This window comes from Herpailurus yagouaroundi, unplaced genomic scaffold, assembly GCF_014898765.1.
Source record: "Herpailurus yagouaroundi ecotype Mexico unplaced genomic scaffold, PumYag 188, whole genome shotgun sequence".
NCBI lineage: Eukaryota > Metazoa > Chordata > Mammalia > Carnivora > Felidae > Herpailurus > Herpailurus yagouaroundi.
Genome location: NW_024412419.1, coordinates 13,682,053 through 13,701,691, shown reverse-complemented (window position 1 = coordinate 13,701,691; position 19,639 = coordinate 13,682,053). Strand labels below are relative to the sequence as shown.

Below are 19,639 nucleotides of genomic sequence, written 5' to 3'. Positions count from 1 at the left end.
TGAGATTTATTGGTGACTTCCTGAATGGAGGCACTATGTCAGGCATTTTCATTCAATCCAGGTCCTCTGAGAGATTATTCTCATTTTACAGAGGCTCACTTAGAATCTGAACCCAGTTCTTTCTGACGCCGAAGACCTTGGTTCCTCTGTTTCACCAACAAGGAGGTTTGCATTTTTCCATGGGTGGCCTGTTATAACAGCCCTCATGTTCTAGTGCCCTCAAAGCATCTTTCTGGTGGGTCCTGCTGGGAAGCTAAAATGCTCTGGACCCGATCCATGGGTGCCCCCTTTGGGGCTGGCCAAAGCTGAGTGAGTGAGGCAGGGACAAACTGGCAGGGGTTTGGAGGCAAAGGAGGATAGAAGAAGAAACCAAAGGAAGTGCCACGTGGAGCCCATCAGGCTGGCTTCCTTGCCTACTGCTAACTGAAGCTCTTGGGAAAATGACAACTGGCAAAACTCACAGTGAAGGGTAATTATGCTGTCAGAGGCATCTCTGATGCTCAGGGCTGGGAAGATCTGCCAACAGGATTCATTGTAAATATGTAATTGCTGAACGTTGTTAGGCCAATGTTTGCCCCAGCTGGAAATCTGACAACAGGAAGCCAAAGTTCTGATGCCCCCTCCTATGCCGCCACAAAAACAGAGGTGGTAAGAGAGACCACCAAGTCTTCTCCTGCCTTCAGCTATACCCAGGGGGCTTTGCCCGCGTGAAAGTCTCTCCTGATGTCATGCCCTCTCCACCACTGCCCTGGGGAATCCCACCCCAGTTCAGAGACCAGTTCTAATTTGACCTTTTCCAGAAGTCTTTTCTGACAGCCCCCATCTGTGCATGTTCCCCCCCCCCCCACCCCATTTCCCTTTACCTTATGGCCTTAACTATTTATCTTTGTCACTTATACTGGGAGCTCTTTGGAGCATGATCTTATCTGAGTTCGAGTTCTTAATCACCCTAAAAGTCACTTAAATGCCAGGAGGTATGTATGTTTTTATGGAATGAATGAATAAATGAATGAATGAAGAACTGGTCAGGGAGACATGTATCCTTTGCTTCTGGGCAACAGGATGGAAAGTGAGAAGGTGAAAAAATAGGCTTTGCACCAGTAGCTCTGTCTGGCTCAGGAGAAAACCAAGCATCTTCCCACATAGGGTCCCCCTTCCAGGTGGGGAAGAAACCTGGGCATTAAGAGTGTTTACCAAGAATGAGGGATGCCTGGGTGGCTCAGTCGGTTAAGTGTCCTGCTTTGGCTCAGGTCATGATCTCATGGCTCATGGCTTTGAGTCCTGCGTTGGGCTCTCTGCTGTCAGCACACAGCCTGCTTCAGATCTGCTGTCAACCCCCCCTTCCCTCTCCTGCTCATGCTCACTCTCTCTCTCAAAAAATAAATAAACATTAAAAAAAAATTTTTAAAGAGTGTTTACCATGAAGGAAACATTAGGGTGAATGTTCCAAGAAGAGTCCTTAGAGGTAGTTTAGTCTTGATGCCTTTTGTGGTGAGAGAACAGGCCAAGAGACGAGAAATGTCTTGTCTGAGGTCTCCCAGGGACAGTGGTGGGGCTGGAACTAGAACACTTATCTGCTAACATCCAGCCCAGAGCTCACTTGGCAGCCCAGGCTGCTTCTGTTTACTATCCTATGGTCATCATCTGGATTCGACCATAATGATATCAGGAATGTAGACATGCGTATAATTCATCAAAAGTTTTCCAAAAATTTTACTCTACTTGTCAACCCATTTCTTTAATTGTTCTCTATGATCCTTATTTTTTACCTCAGTTAATGTTTTCTGTGTACTCACTAAAAATCCCTGTTGAAGATTCGAGAGGTTACTCCTGCAGCTGATACCATCACAGAGCCATGTTCTTGCTTGTTCCACTTAAGTTGGCCTTCCTGGCCATTGGTAGACCACAGTGGATCATGGGTGAAGGATGCTGCACTATACAGTATGAGCTCCCAAAAGCAAAGGAAGATAGGGGATAATTAGGAACAGTGAGGGTAGTGGACTTGGGGGTGGCCTAGGGAGGAAAGAGAAGGAAGTCAGAAGGCAGGATGTGGAGGAGTTGGGGGGAAGAAACGGCATCACTGGACTGTGGTCATTTGTGGCATGGTTATGTGTCTTACTCATCCCCTAGCATTGAAGACTGTGCCTGAGCCTGGCTTCAAGAAGGGTTTTGGGAACTCTTTGTTGACTGAATGAATGAACTGTAGAATGGGTAAACCCACCCTCTGGGAAATGAAACTACTGCTGTCATCCAGAATAGTCTGTCCCCGTTTAGTATCATACTAAAGCCTAGTGGTACCTTGGGATGCATTTCAAAGTCATCCTGGAGCTTTTTCAAAGTATAGATGTTGATTTCACCTCCTTTATGTTGAACCAGGAGAGGGAGGGGTGGACCCCATCTGGCATGTGGAAAGTAAGAATGCATACCCTGAGATTAGGAACTATTCTTTTAGATTCTTCCAGTTTCCCCAACCTCTTCTGGAGATGGCCTTGCATTGGCTATAGATTCATCTCTGTAATATCTGGGGTGATCTATTCAGTAAAGTTTGGTGGGGCTGAATGTCTATAAGGATTTTCCCACATTCACTCCTAACCCTACCCCAGGGGTCTCTGAGGAAGGACTGATGGGATGTTTGTGGGCAGGGAAGGGGGCTTTTATATTGGGGAGCCACTTTAGAATGGGAGTTCCTTGCTGGTCAGTCCCCCAACACAAGCCACAGGGATCACACAGGTGTCAAGCACCCTCTGGGGCCACCCTCTGCTTCACTCCTAAGGGTTGAGAGCATTAGCCCCAAAAAGGATCACATTGTAAGGAGATTCTTCTGCTGAAGGAGCCAAAGTCAAGGAAGGAAGAAACTTTCAAACACACCCATTCCTTCTCCACCCTTGGCACACATTCATACCTATCTGCTTGGAGTGAAGAGTTAGGCATGGCTTGTCTAATTCTCACCCCTCATGATTGACAAAGTCTTGCCCTGCATTGCCTACTCATATGATGTGATGTGAATTTTAGCACACAGAAAAGGTCCTTTCCACAGGTCTTGAAATCTCACCATTATTATTTTGGCTTTCCTAATAGTCTGCAAATTCCTTAGCATGGTATACAAATTAAGTCTAATCAGTCATTGGTATGGGAGTATAAATAAATTAATTAGAAACATTTGGGAGAGGGGAGGGCAAGGGTAGAAGAGGGCGGCATGGGGTAAGGAGCTTTGGTGTAGAGAACAAGGCCCAGGAAACACAGTTGGCTCATTTCACACTTGGAGCCACCACTATCCTCTTCAGAATAATCCTCCAAACTTTGTGCTAGCCAGGAAGAAGTCCACCTTTTGGCCCAGTTCAAGCCCCTTCTTAGATGAAGGCTTCCTGGATGAAGCAGCTGTACATGAGCATACCACAGCATATTTTTCATATGGCACGATCACCCTTCATTTTACCTCTGTGCAATCATGGTCTCTCAACATAATTGGAATCCCTACAACAGAGCTGTGTGTCAGGCATTGCTTATCTCAATCATGTAGATGAAGAAACTAAAGCTTATATAACTTGTTCAAGGTCACACAGTAAAGGTCAGAACTGGGAGATCCAAAATTAAAACTTATACACTGGTATAAGTTTTCAGTGGTTGTGTGACCTTAGACAGGTTACTATTCTTTGTGCTCAGCTGTCTCATCTGTAAAGTGGGGACACTAATGCTACCCAGTACAAAAGGCTGCTGTGTGGTTAAAATAATCAATATACAGAACATACATGGAATTGTGCCTCATACATAGTAAATGCTACAGAAGTATTTTCTATTATTATTGATCTTGTTATTGTTAATATTCAGTATTGCTTCCAGAGGATCCTATCTCCACTGTTTCTCTCATAGAATTTACTATGAGAGAATTTACTATGAGCAGGAAGTCAGTCGATATTAACTCCCTTTCCCTTGTCTTTCTGAAAATTGCCATCAGGATCAGAAAAATATCACAACCGCTTGTTTTATGGAACAAAAATTTCCATAATCTGTAGGAGAAGCAGCCAACAGTGGCACTACTACATCACAGCAAGCAGAGTTCAAGGCCTTGAGATGTGGCCCTTGCCTGGCGAGAGTTCAGAAGAAGATTCCTTGGAAACGCATAGTAGATACTGAAAGCCAAGGCCCTGTCATCGAATGCTTCCAGTCCCACATCACTGACACATTGCAATCCAATGTCATGTTCTCGGTCCTTGACGGGCTTGTTCTGATAAAGGGCTGACTAATGGGCAGGAAGGGGAACGTTTTGCCAACGCGCTTCTTTCCATTAGATTACGGATGTATTTTTAGTGTGGCTGAGAAATAGCTAGGATCTTGACTTGCAAGATGATTTTGGACTAGGAAAAAAATCTTAGCCAAAAAAAAAAAAAAAAAAAAAGATTGCAAATGCTTGCTGCTATTGGGAGTTCCATGATTCATTGCCACCTAGCTCACTATGTTAAGATGGGGCTCAAGTATGATTTCTTCTGGGTAGTTCCCTTAGAGCCTCTTCCCAGCACTACCCATTTTTCACGGAACCTAGCACAACATTTACCTCAATGTATCACCATTTCCAGTTTCATTGACAGGCTCCCCCATCAACTGAACAGCTTGAGTGAGTAGCCATGACTGTTGGTTCATTTCAGTGATGCCAGTTCTTAATTTGAGAGTGTTGTAGAGGAGATGCTTGATAAGTTTAATGAATAAATGGATGGATGGATTAGCTGGCTGGCTGGCTGGCTGGCTGGGTGGATGGGTGGATGGGTGGATCAGCTAGATGGAAGGATGGATGGATGGATGGATAGATGGATGGATGGATGGAATACAAAGACCAAGAAGTCATTCTGCACTGGTAAATCTTACTATGAGCGTGACTACAGATCCTATGTCTCAGCATCTCTCACCCATTGTTAAGTGTTTGTTCCTCATGATGCTACATTTGCCTAATGCCACCGCAGGCCTGCTTCTCATGTTGTGCTCAAGTCATGTAGGCAAATACATGCCTCTGCTGCCAAACTGACACCAGGAGAGAAATGCCAGCACTAATCATTGTCCACCAGTCCACTGCACACCCTGTAGAGGCACCTCAGTGGGGACAAAGATTCGGGGAGTTAGGTACAGGAAGAGGGCAGAGCTACAGGGGTTAATATTTTAGTAAATTATGGACAACACTTTCTCATGTTTAAAAAACAAACTCCACTGACTGACACATATGTAGTGACCAATTGTTGGTACCTTTATGGCCACAATTAAACTCTCTATTTAGTTGAAGTTTCCATCAGGCCCCAGTACAACAGAGTGAAGACCTGGGGAGGTTGTCAGACCCAGGGCAGGCAGCAGAGTAGAGTTATCTTGGCATCACTTACTCTCAGTAAAGAAGAATTACACACACAGAGTGAGTCCATTTCTGCTTGTCCTGGCCTCAAATCTCATCCACAGAGAAGCTCAAATGGCACCCCAGCTGTACATCTTGCACCTGACCTTTAGAAGAGAGGCTGTTGACAGACACCCACCAAAAATGTACCTTCTGGGCAGAGACTGCTAGCTGTCTTCCATATAGCTCTCTCTCCTTTCAGAGTCCTTGACTTCTTAGCTAGGCACATGGCCATCCCAAATTAAGGCTACTTTCCCAGTGTCCCTTGCAGCTGGGTGTTGCCCTGAGACTAAGTCCTGGATATGGCTGAGGTGATGTGTGCAATTTCTGGGGCTTGCCCTTAAAGGGAGGGATATATTCTCCCATTCCTTCTGTCTTGTCCTTCCCACTAGCTGGAAGGTGAGACTGTGGTGAGCTACTTGGGGTCATGTGAATCAGAGCAATGCCCTAGGAAGGGGCACCAGGAGAGAAAGGGATTGAATTTCTGATGGCTGTGGAGCAGCGCTGCAAAGCCGGCTTGGACTTTCTGTGAGAGAAAAACAGTCTTTAGTCATGTTGAAACCACATGAGTCTGTCATACTCAGTTGAACTTTTATCTTAACCTAGGCACCCTCATACATAAATTGAATATATATGTGTGTATTTGTGTGTATATGTATAATATCTCTCTCTCACACACTCACTCAGCAGGATCTTCATTTTCAGGTATTAATTCAATTGAGTTTGGTCCTTCAAGGAAGGACTTCAAGGAAGTCATTCATCCATTTGAACAATAAACATATATTAACATATGTCTCTAACACAAAATAATTGGGCATCTTCGATATCTTTGAAACCTTAAGAGGAAATGATAAGACTGATTCGTATGAAAACAGTCATCCTTGCTTGAGATATAGCATGTTAATTCTCTATTAGCTGGAATCCCCAGTTACCCAGGACATTCTTCATTAGTCTGGACACCAAGATTTTTCTATTCAATGGCTGGTTCAGGTGGCTAATGCAACCCACTCCCAAAGTCCCCCCATTGTCCTCATCCTGAAAGCTGAATGGACAATGACCCCAACTCCTGTCATCCCTTAACACTCCAAGGCATCCCCTGGTTTTGTCTTATGTAATCTGTCCAAAGCTTTTTGAATCCTCATCTAGTGAGTTATCCCAGCAACCCAGCTGTGTCATCTTGAAAGATATCTCTGGGCACCAGCTTCTGAGTCCACAGGAGATTTGACTGAGGCCAAGCCGTAAAGCCACAACCTATTAGCTCTAACAAGGTGTCATCATTTATTGCGTGCCTGGTAGACATGTCACATTTTTTAAAAAATATGGATAAAAATAAGTCCTACCTTGACTATGCAGTGAGATTTACTTAGAAAGCAGACACAGTCATCTATTTTCAGAGACCATCTATGTCTTTTATGATCTCCCTTGCATTTCTTCTAAAATCCTTTCAGTTTTCACACTTTTCTCTGATAATCTCATTCCAAACTGAAACGTCACCAGCCTAATTTCCAAATCATCAGCTAGCTTTTTCATATAAGACATCTCTAGTTTTACATTTTAGCCTTTCATCTCCTCTTTGGGGAAATAATATTTAAGGAAGTCCATGGACTACTCTGTTTTGCTGGCTAGCGCCTCACATCTTCCTAAGAAAATTAGCTAGCCACTTGACTCTGCGAATGTGATCCTGATACGTTATGTTGCATCCTGCTTATTTAAGTATTCTACATCAACATGGTTCTCTATGAATCTCTGTGGGTTTATTATTCTGGATAACACACTATAAAATGTTTCCCTCTTTTCAGTTATTCTTCAGATTGAATTTCAGTTAATCTATAAGAGAGGGCCTTTTATTTATTTATTAATGTGTTCTGTCAACCAACCAATTTTTGTCTTTGATTGCTGGGGATACAGTGATGAATAAGATACAGTCTCTGTCCCTGTGGGTAGTTGTACAGGAAAACTGCTAGAAAGCCAAGTGACCTATAGTACAGGGACATTCAGGTTTAGCAGAAATCTAACAGCGACAGCCCCCCCCCCCCGCCCCTCGACTTCTAGAATCTTGGCACCGGAAGTGAACTTAAGAGGTCATATGGTTCTCTACCTCATTTTACAGAGGGAGAAACTGAGGCTGTGCCTACACCTCACCTTCTATCTCTCATCCCCTCATTCTCTTCTTCTGAGCAATACTGAACTTCTGTCTGTTGGACATGGAGTTCACTCTCATATCTGCCTTTGTACTATATTTTATTCATTTCTAGATCTCCAGAAAAAGTAGCTGGTGGGGCTCAAAAAATGTTTCATGTGGTCCCACAAATGTTCTGAGGGAGATAGGGTGGGGATTACCAGGCTTTTCAATGAACTGAGAGTCTATGACTCAGAGAGGTTGGTAACTGGCCCAGAATCATACAGCTTGTTAGCAGCATTGTCCTGACCAGGACTGGGGCTTCTGCCTCTCATTCTCATCTTTCTTTTATTAAGTAGGATGCTTTCTCCTAAAAGGAACAGAAGACCAACTAAAGGTGGCCTAAACCATAAAAAGTCAAGTATCCCACAAAACATATGGTCCAGATACTGTTTCAGGACTGATTTCACAGATCTTGGATATCACCAAGGGCCCAGGTTCTTTCTATCTTTCTACTCTACCATGTTCAGCTTGGATGCAATATCTCTCTTAAGTGTTGAAAGTTAACTATAGTTTCTTCAGGTATCATATGCACAGCACAGACACCAGCATGCTAGTCTTTTAATGAGTTGAAGAAAATATTTTACACTACCTTCCTAACCCCCCAGCAGATCTTTTCTTAGATCCCTTCTCACTACGATAAGGTAACATGCCCACATACTATATGCAAAGCAGACTAGGAAAGTGTGTACCTGGATTCTTAGCTTCTACAGTGGGAGGCTGGCCACAACCAGAGAGAAAGAAGAGAGGAGCGGAGGATGGCCATTGGGTAGGTGACCAATCATGTTTGACACCTCATTTAATCAAGCCACCCCTCCATGTCTCTTTAGGTCAGTGCCACCCATTATGGGCATGATCTCATAATTTGTGGTCATTAAATGTACTTGAAGAGGAAGTTGCAATTCTTCATGGTGGGTGGGTTTCTCCAATCTCATAAGATAGTCAACCCACCAGGTTTTCCACTGACCCAACTCCAACACAGCCAACGAGAGCTCTCCACTGTCAGACTCTGCATCATTGGTACACTGGGAGGCAACAAAAGTAGGCCTTCTGTTGTCTGATGGGGAAATATGGACTTGGAGAATGAAGAATTATCCACAGCCCAGCAGCAGGGGAGCAGCAGAGCCAGGATGCAGACTCATCTCTGACCCCATACCTCTTACTCCTTCCCCCTGCCATACTCCAGCTGTAAGTCATCTGAAACCACACTGGTCATTTATTTGAATGTTTTTAATTAAAGACTATGCTTAGAAAAACCACACAAACCACCCGTAAGAGCAGGGATCAGGACACCTGAGATTTCCATCAAGGATCCACCTACCTCGTAAAGAGCACTAGCAGTAGAGTCCAACTGTCTGCATTTGAATGTTGCATGACCTTGGGAAAGTTATTAACCAGCTTGTGCCTCAGTTACCTCATTTGTAAAATGGAGGCAATCGTAATACCTTCCTCATACACCCTTGTGAGGATCAAATGAGTAATATATTCAGAGTGCTATGCTTGGAACAGAGCCTGACACTCAATAAGCATTCAATTAATGCTGGCTATTATCACCTATTTATTATTCATCTGTGCATCTAGCCACCCTCTGATTTATTCTAGAAAGGACCTAAAGTGTGCCTAGTTTCTATGGTGTTTTATGTTGTAAAGCCAACCAGCACACCCCCACCAGGTGACTGTGGAAACACTGAACCATACTGATAAAACAAGCCATTTATCTTTATTTTCAAATCAAAACATTTGTGCGTGTGACAGTCCCCTAGAGCAGACAGTAAACTTGATTGCACAAGATAAAACCTTCTCTGCCACCTGCCTTAATATCTAGTGTTGGGATGCTTTGCCTCAAATGGGATCCTGTCCCTCTGGGTCAGCCCTCAGTGGGGGCTATGCCACACGACCCAGGGACACTGTTGGGATGCCGTGTTCAGAGGATGTCATGTTTCTCCCATAGCCTTTCTCTGGAGTTAATGTAACACCTTCAGGCTGTTCATTTCTGCTTCAGAGAAGCGCAGGGAGGTGTGGACTGGCTCAGCTGTCTCACCTCCCCAACCGCTGGGAGCCTTCCCTCCAGCACCTGTGCCTGGGGCAGGCTCTTCTCTTCCTCCCTTCCCCTCTTTCCACACAGGAGCCGGACCAGACTGGAAGGCTTACAGAGCAAACCTGGGGAAGGCTGGTTCTCATGACTGAAGGCCAAGACAGCCCTCTGCAAAGGGAGGGACAGTCCCCTGGAGCAGATGGCCACTTGAGGCCTCACAGAGCCGAACAGACCATGAAAGATTTCTGCTATAGAAGCACACGGTGAGGCCAGTGTCCTCACCCTGTGCTCCTGTCACCAGTCCTCAAGGCTCCAGTACTAATGAGAGTGACCTCATTGAGCATTCATTGAGCACCTTTAATGTCAAGCCCTTGCAAGGGACATGCAAAGAATCATTTAACAGCTTCAGAAGCTGAGAAAAAAAAAGGAGGGGGGGGGAGTGGAGGGCTCTGTGCTAGAACTCTCAGCTCTTTAACCATCCCCTCTCCCCCCAGTTCAGACTGCTGTGTCTGGCATCAGGGCTGCCTTTCCACAAAAGAAGCCACCTTTTCAGTAACACGTAGATATCCTAAGCCACTCTAAGCCACTCTCTGGGTCTCTGATAGAGGGATCCAAGCCCAAAATGATAATACGCATAACCTTACCTTATATCTTTTTGTCATTTAGTAGTAAAATATATACACAAAAACACAGGACAATACCTAGCTTGCATTTTTTTCCTGAAAACAACGTAAACCACACTAATAACACCATCCATTTGTCTTTAGTTTCAAACCAAAACATGTTGCGCTCACTTTTTAGTTGAGAGAAAAGGAATTTCATCTACAAGGAGGGGGCAGAGGGGCCTGACTTCATAGATGCAGCTGGTTGCACAGACCAGGCCTGCTGGCCTTCACGGAGCACCCAGCGTCGCTGTTTCCACCCCAGGAGATTTAACAGGTTCACCTTCTTCTCAGCAAGTCACCACCAGCTCCTCTCTGTGACAGAAACAAAGACCCAGGAAAGTCTTGCTCCCCTAGGAAGTGGAGGGCCCCCAGCCAGCAGCTCTGCTTGGAAATGGACCAGGGTGAGAACTGGACTAGCCTGGGGGGTGGGGTCAGTGACTGGCACTGAAGGGAGGAGACGGAGAGGCTGCCTGGGCAGACAGGTTATGTGAAGTACAATTTCAAAATGTCCCTGAGCAGTGTCCCGGTCATTCCAAGATCAGGGTCTTGAGAACTGAGAGAGTTTTTTCACCTGTCTAAGTTCTTCGGGGGATCTCAGCACCCAGCTTGCACATCACCCCTCTTCTCCTCCACCCAGGAAGCCTTGCCGGACCTTCCCTGATGCTGTGTCTCCCTCCTCCTCCCCTGAGCTCCCAAAGCTCTCACTGACTCATATCCTACTTAGCTCTCCGCATTTGGCTGTTTGGGAGGCTTTATCTCCCCAGACAGCATGGGACTTGCTGGTTCTCTCTGTGTTTAGTCTTGTGCAGCACAGACAAGGCACAGACAATAAATACCCACTGAATAACTCAGCCAACCTTTTCTAAGTTGTTCACTTGAGGGCACACTGTGAGCTCCTGCAGCCTTACTCACTGAGTCACCAAGAACACTTACAAGGGAAATGAAAATGAACTGCTCGGGCCTGACACTGTCGTTATGTTGTTTTAAGAAGCATACAACACCAGGTCACCCAAACGTCCGTGGTCATCTAACACATCTTGGCAGGAAACCATCTGTTTGCTTTGTCCACAATATTCAGGACTTCAGGGCTTTTCTGGCACTTGTTGACCTCTGTATTGGGCCCCACTCACATCTCCAACCTCACTTTTCCTGTGATACCTGTTTGGTCACTTGACATTTCAGCCAACACATTTCACAACAACTTGCTGAGTATGTCCCACACCATCCCCGGGTCTCCCTGCCCTTGTGCCTTGCTTAGATTCTCCCTCCTCTTAAGGAAATCCTTAAGAGCTACAGATCCTACTTATATTTCAAGGTATCTTGAAATCTTCACTGAAGGTACTTCTACAGAAATTTGCTAGGCTGGATTATCTGCACTGGTCTTGGGACAAATAAAACTTTCTCTGTTATCTTTCTGCTATCTATATAGACTGTTCTGCTAGGCCTTTAAGTGAGTGAGGCAATCTGACTCACATTATGCAACCCCATAGCTCTCGGCTACAAATTAGTTATAGATACCACTTGATAGTGTTTGCTGAAGGTGGGAGACTGCTAATAGCTTCTCCGGATTACTATCTGCAGATGGATTCTCTTACATTAGAGCTAATGAGGCCCTTGGATATTTTGTAGGTAGATTTAGCCCTATTTTTCTGCTGACCTCCTCCATTTCTCCCCCATTTAGGACTGCATTTCATCTGAGATGGGAAAAGTGACTTAGAGCTCAGGACAGGACACGATTCATAGCAATATTAGGCGGTCACAAGGATGGGAATCCAAGCTCTGTATCTACCTTTAGAGAGAAATGCCAATGGCCCAAGACCCATTCCAAGTGGAGACATGAGAGCAAATAATCAACGATAGTGAGCATTCTTCTGGCAGGCATTCAGTGGGCCACAGGAAGGTAGGGAGGAAATGATTCCCACCAAGATGGGTCAATGGTATCAGATCAAACCCCCGTCACCCTTTCAAAGGGTCAGACAAATCCAATGTAAAGCAGTTTTACACTGAGAGGTCCAGACATGATTTTGTATCTTCAAATCCAATTCTCTAATAGAAATGGGCTACTTCTGCCTCTTTGGCTTTATTTCCAATGAGAAATGGATTGTTCTTTAACAATTAGCTGCAGAGAAATGCTAGAGGGAGAGTAGGTCCTTCTGGCTTGAAACCTCCATAATCAGGCTGGAGTTGAGGCACAGCATTTGGGGGGTTAACTGGAGCGATAAAGAAACAGCTCCATCTTGGACTCCTCCCCCCCTCCCCCCCCCAAGGGCTTCAATTTCCTCCTGTGTGAACGTATCCTGAGGGCAGAGAAGTTGAGGTATCATCTAAGAGCATTCCTTTGGATATCATGGCTGCAATGGCCATTGATATCTCTCTAACTGACACCTGCCCTATCATTGGAAAGCAAAATCCCAAGGTTTTTATTTTGGAAGCCATCCAAAATAATTTCACACCCTGTGAGACAGGAGAAGGTTATCAGTTCTACCCCTCTAGGATAAATGCTCTCTCCAATGCAAGACGCGATGGTAGCCAACTATTCCCTGAGACAATCTCACCATAATAAAATGCTTTAGAGCCTCACATGGGACCTTGTTTTCCCAGAACTACAACTTTATTGTCATTTCTTCCTCAAGATTTCAGTCCCTAACTCTTGTTTTCCACATTAATTCAAGCTGAAGTGCAGCCTCAATCATGTTGGCAAACATTCCAAATGGAAATGAATTCCCAGGTTCTCACTAAAAATTGCAACGTCCTCACCAGCCCAATCTGGATGACATTTTGTGTCTTATGTAATGTCTATTTCCCGAAGGAATTAAAATGTTTCTGTATATAGTTCTGCCGACAAATTTTTAATAAGGCCTACCTACTCCTAATTACCTCTTAGGAACAAGCAGTCTGAATCCCTGAAAACTGATCATCCAAAAATCTGTTTTGAGCCAAGAGTTTTATTTTCAAAATTGATTCGAATCAGATGTTGAGAAGCCATAATAGCCATCTCTGTCACATTTTCTTTTGATAAAATATATGGGGGAGCCAGCTCTTGATGTCACAGCCCAAGAGATTGGGCAATCTGGCATCTGGAAGCCCTCCCACACCCATGTGCCTGAGCTCAAGCCACTGCTGAGCCTCTCCAGGACAAGATGATTTGCTGTTTACAAAGCACTTTTGTTGTCTCTCACATTAAGTTAATAGCACTCAGAATAGTCTCCCCATTTGACAGATTAGGAAACAGAGAGTCAGAGTGTTTTGTTGATTTATTTAACAAACTTTTAAGCATAAGACTGTCCCAAGTTCACATGGCTAGTGTATGGCCGAGGCAGGTACACATCCAGGCTTCCGGTTAAACGACACCACATTTATGTGTAATCAGGCAAAACACCAATAGCACTGTAGGCTCTGGGGGATGGAGAAGGGCTCTTGCTAGTGAGGTGAGAAAAGCTTGCATGGTTGTGCTTTAAAGACATAATATCCTTGTGAAAGGAGGTGGGGGGACCAAAGTCACAGGAAAGCAGAGGAAGAGACTCTTCTTTGAGAATGGAGAGATCAAGGAAGGCTCTCCTGGGAGAAGCTTTTGAGCTGTTTGTTCTGTTTTGTTATGTTTTCGTTTCAGCCTAATATACTCAGTCTGTGGGCCTCCTGCCAACACCATAGGAAGGGGCTCTCAAACACAATAATCATTTTTTATTCCAGCTTTTTGAATTCTGGTCAGTGGGATTCTTGAGTTTCCAGACAGACCTACAGATTCTTATGTCCAAACCACCTTTCCTTTGAGGATTAGCTTCAATATCACCTTCCCTGCCAGCCCTCCCTGGGCCCAGAGACCCTTCCTTGTCTTTCATGGGCCTCCTCACAATCATAGATATATTTATATATGAAGCCTACACTCACCTATCAGGTCCTTGAGGGCAGACCAGACCACAGAGGCCCAAGGGAAGGAACCCTGACATTCCCGGTGGATTCACGCCTACACGGTATCCGGCACGTAGGTGTGCTTAGGAGAGAATGACAGGGAGGGATCACATTTTATCTTATTGGGGCCTTCCCATTTTCATTTCCATGGGGCTCTGAATAAAACACAAATTAATTAAGGTCCCCAAATCAGGAAAACATCGCCTGCAAACTGGAAACCAATTTAACGAGGTGCAGATAAGAAACTTGCATTCTTATTTTCTGCCAGGTAAGTTCATTTGAAAGTATAGTTCAAAAGGAGATGTTTCTCCCTTTGTATTAGTGTAAGACACACTAACTCTGCTGTGGTGGGAATTAGAATGTCAGCCTGACAGTGGTTAGAAGCATCTTTGGTGATTCTTAACCTTTCTTCAGACTACCGAACACTTTATAAATCTGATGAAAGCTATCCCAAAAGAGTATACAGACTTTTACATACCATCTCAGCATGTACAGAATTCCAGAAGCCAACCCAAGGATACTCCCAGGTTAAACTCTAGGCCAGCACTTCTCAGCAAGTCCATCATGGATTTTCTCCATTAGAACTGTCTGTGAGGTCTTACTAGAAATCCATTTATTGGGGCTCTGTCCTAGGCCCAGTAAAACAGCAACACTGAGGAAGGTGTTCATCAATCTGCTGATTAAATAGCCCAAGTGATTTTGATACACATTCAAGTTTTTTTTTAATTTTTTAAATGTTTATTTATTTTTGAGGGGGGGGGAGGGGCAGAGAGGGAGGGAGACACAGAGTCTGAAGCAGGCCCCAGGCTCTGAGCTGTCAGCACAGAGCCCGATGTGGGGTTCGAACTCACAAACTATGAGATTATGACCTGAGCCAAAATCGATGCTTAATTGACTGAGCCACCCAGGTGCCCCAATACACATTCAAGTTTGAATTGGTCATGGATGTAGATCAATTTTTTCATTTGCCAAGTCACTTGTCCAAAGTCGCACAGTAAACAGGGCAGAATGAAATGCAAATGTTTTATTCCATATTCTATAAAACAAAGATTTTATACGTAAAATCTTACATTTATATGTTTGCATATAACTTCCAGGAAGCATGCCTTTTTCTTCTGATACTGGTTTTTAGGCATAAGAACACAATTTGCGAGTTAAGTTCTAAAACTCTATAAAGAATTATAGAATATGGTTTTGATACATCATTAACTAGAAAAATCTCCCTTGGTCTATCAAAAGATCTTTATCATAAAACATTTAGGTGCTCCAGAGTCTGTGACATCATTTCTTTTTATTTGTTTTAATACATGTCTCTGAGTAGTTGTGTCAATAGAGTTTTGGTGAGTAGACTTACATTTCCAAAGCTTCAGGCCCAGAAAATTTCTTATTGAATGGGATTCCATCAATATTTTTTTTAAGTTTTTTTAAACGTTTATTTTTGAGACAATGCAAGAGACAGAGTGCAAGCAGCAGAGAGGCAGACAGAGGGGAGACATAGAATCCAAAGCAGGCTCCAGGCTCCGAGCTGTCAGCCCAGAGCCCAACGCGGGGCTCAAACCCACGAACCGCAAGATCATGACCCGAGCCGAAGCCAGACCTCAACTGAGCCACCCAGGCGCCCCCCATCAATATATTTTTGTAAAATAAACATGGTACCAAGGTTGAAAAAGGTAAAAAAAAACCAAAAAACAAAAAACTATCTACTCAGACGTTTTATCTTCCAAAAGGCTAAGAGAAAAGTTTGCTTTTAATCATTGCATAAATTAGCTTCTTATTTTAGTATCTCATTTTGAAATTAACCTCTCCTTTTGCCCCACCAACAAGCATTTATGTCATTCTGCCTTGTATTGGGCTTAACTGTGTCTTCTCAATTAACCTGTGAGATCCTGGAGGACAGGCAGGACCATCCATTAGTCATTTCTCTATGTCTTCACTACAAAGCTCCCTGAGAAGGAGATACATAGTCAGCATTTAATATAATTCACTCAAACAAACGCTTACTGATGTTTGCTCTGTGGCAGGCTCTATCCTAACCACTGGGTCTCATGTTGATTGAAATGAGGTGACTATGGTCTACAGGACTAAAGAATGAGCCTAACAAGGAAGACCCGTGCCCAGACCTGTGTTTTGCGAAGCTCGCTCCTGCAGCTGTATGTTGGAGGGGCTGGAGTGAGCTGATGGGGGCTGCCATGGAATCCAGTCATGAGGCAGGGCTGTGGGCTGCGAGGACGGTTGGCAAGCCCATCTTTAATACGCGTCCTACCTTCCCTCTTTCTATGACACCAGGCTTCATTTTTCTGAACCTCAGTTTTAAACATTTTTAAACATGGACTTAAGGAAGGGGTTCCTTTACATTTTGGATGCAAAGGCTTCTGAAGTTCAGAGTTTGTGGCTCTGGGCCTTGCAGAGGGGCCTTTCCCATTATTTTGCTCCTCCCCACACCCTGAAAAGAGTGGTTCTACAGCAGCCAGGTGTCTCTCCTAGAACCTGAAATGGGTCATACTGGTGACTGTACCCGCACCAGGCTGACTACCCAGACAGGAGGGCAGCGGCCACGGGCAGAGTTGCTCACTCAGCCGGATTCTAGGATGTCTCAGTGTCCACACTGAGACAGAAGGAACTACAGAAATGTGCCTATTCACCAGGGTAAGGACCGTGCCTTGCCAAATATTTGCACTTTTCAGCAGCATTAAAGGAAGTTTTTTCTGTTAGCCCCTCTCTTGAGCCTCATTACACAATCCACATCTTTCTCTGGGCTTCTTCCTTCTAGGATATCGGAGCTGTCTTTTTTTTTTTTTTTTTTTTTTTTTTTTCTTCTCCTCTCCCTGTGTACACAGCATATTTCCTCTGTGGTTCTGCTTTGTATGATGTCCTTGGACAACTCTGGAAGGACAAGAAGACTTTGCTTGCTTTCTGACTATTTGACGGAAGAGCATAGGCTGAGTTTGAATATGGTTGTGAAGAGGCTGCCAGGAATCTAAACTCCACTCAGAAAGTCATATATTCTCTTCTTGGAATAAAAAAGTCCATTCTGGGGTGGAGTGAGAGAGGTGGAGGAGGTGGATGATGTTGGTAGATATACATCAGTTGTACCACAGCTGAGCCGCGTTTAATGTTTATATGCCCCCCACCCCCCATTTTGAGGCTGGTGCTCTTCCAGTGCTGAGTACTTTCAGTGTGTAAATGAAATACCTCATTTCCTGCATTTCAACTCTTTCTTCAAAGGCAAACTGCTCTCATTTGAAACAAATGGCGAGGAATGTGGCACACAGAGCTTTCTTAAACACAGAGTGACAGCTTGCATGACCTCCAGTGATATGAAAGTAGCTTTGACAAATCTCATTTGTCTGTACTTCCCTTGGGGCTGAGAGTGAAGACAGTTGTGAGGCTCAGGCTAACTCCTGGGTGATAAAATGTTAGAAGATGTGACTTTCAAAACTATGGAGAGTGGTTTAATCACTTAAGAAAACGCAAATGATCCCACTTCTCTGCAAAAGCAATTTATATCAATTGAACAATAAATGCACTTCTCAGCACTTCTACCTGAAAGAGCTCTACACGATAAAAACTAATTTCTTCGATCTTAGAAATGGCACAGTGATCTTATGATATACACACAGGCCACCCTAAGGGTACCTTTCGACACACATTTAAGGAGATAGTTTTGTATTTACCTGCGGCTCCCAGCTGCTCAGCTTTGTATTAGTGAGAATTCTGTGTCCCTGACACTCATCAGTGGTCCTTATAGGGTTATTGAGCTTTTAATCGTGCAATAAGCGCCCATCTGCAAACTCACCACCTGAAACCGCAGCTACAACGTAGATACAATCTGTATCTAACCCTGTGGCCCTACTCCTATCCCGTCCCTTGCCTCTTCCCCACTGGATGTGGCCACCAGTCTGGATCCTGTATTCATCAATCTTGCTTTCCTTTTTATATGACTTTATTGCATTTATTGGTAGTCTTGTAAAATATTTTTGTAAACTTCTTTGTGTTTAATTTAGAATATTTTAAGACTCACTTTTTGCACTTAACGTTTTAGTGTCACTACAGATCAACTGTTTTGACTGCTATGTGAATACATCACAGTTTATTTTCCACTCTCCCTCTGATGGGCATTTGGGTTGTTTCCCAGTTTTGCTGTTGTGAACAGTGCAGCTATGAGCATTCTTATACGTGTCCCTGCTTGTGCAAGGATGGAATTGCCAGACCACAAGCTATGTGAAACATTCAGCTTCAGGAGGTAAAAACAATGCCTATACAATCATCCTCCACACATATATTCATGCGGATGGTTCAACTGCTCAAACTGATTGCTACACTTAAAGGATAAAAGCAAAGTTTTCTATTTGGTATTTTAGTCAGAAAAAGTTAAAAGAAAAACAATGCATTTTTCCACAAGCCTAACGTTAGATAAGTGTACACAAAATAGAATGTCTTAGATCTTGCCAAATCTAGAAACAATACAACTGATAAACTCAGACAAACCAAAATAATACCACTGCAGTAGAAATTATACCTGCCATGGAACAGTTTTATCTAATGTCCAGGGTAAGATTCACTTGTAAACAGTACAAAATGCTGAGTTAAGAGTTCATTTTGTAGACCTTGATGCCCAAATGTATACCAGACCTCCCTACCCCTTTCCAAATGTGCTGATGTGGGGAATCCAGGTTTTTTTCTTATCTGCATATAGGAAGACACCTTGTAGTGAAAAAGGGCCCAGGTACTTTCTCTTTAATGGAGAGAGGTACAGATACCTTTAACAAGCCAAACAATAGTATAATTAACAGCTTGTCAATAATCATCAGCAAACACTGTACTGAGATTTCTACTGTTCTTTCACCCAACACTGTCATCTTCTGAACTCTAGTCAGTGTTTTGGCTGAACAATTACTCTTCTTATTCAGAAACTGCTTGACTTACATCTGGAAAAAACACACCCCTTTGCATTTTTAAAAATGCCCATTTTTTCCTTTTGGTTGGAAAACCACCAGTGTTGAAACAGATAGGCTACTTGGAGTTGTAATTCCATAGGAAGCTACATTTCATGAAGACTGGATTTTGTGGCCTTAAGAAAACAAGAGGTGGAAACCATTTACCTTCACGTAGAGTTGCTGAAATTCCTCGAGGTTCAGCCTCCCACTTGGACAGTCCTTGAGGAATCCTTTGTACCACTGCTTGAGCTCATGCTCGTTAAACTCTGTGCTCTTCACCAGGTCCTCCATCACTTCAGGGGCCAGTTTGCTATTCTGTTTCCCCATTCTGCCTGAAGGAAAGCAAATTAATGCAATTAGCTGTGGTCATTTCAAGCTTGATTAGGAGCCACGTCAGAGTCCTGAGCAGCCCTTGGTGGGAACTCCCTCCCGTGTGTCAGGTCAAAGTCCCCCCAAGTCTGCCTCCTTCTATTTGGCATTCCAGTAGGGAGAGGACGGAACAAGACTCTTCTCACAGCTCAAGAGGCAGCAGAGCTCAGCCTT

The 19,639-nt window shown here is 44.0% G+C and overlaps 1 protein-coding gene across 1 annotated transcript in view; it reads right to left on the bottom strand.

Moving 5' to 3' along the window:
• The window catches only part of VSNL1 (visinin like 1), a 99,149-nt gene that overhangs the window by 39,935 nt on the left and 39,575 nt on the right, over positions 1 to 19,639 (bottom strand). The window contains exon 2 of the mRNA XM_040496123.1: positions 19,262 to 19,428. Coding sequence (XP_040352057.1) covers positions 19,262 to 19,423 — 162 coding nt within the window. The 5' untranslated portion in view covers positions 19,424 to 19,428. The remainder of the gene's footprint in view (positions 1 to 19,261; positions 19,429 to 19,639) is intronic.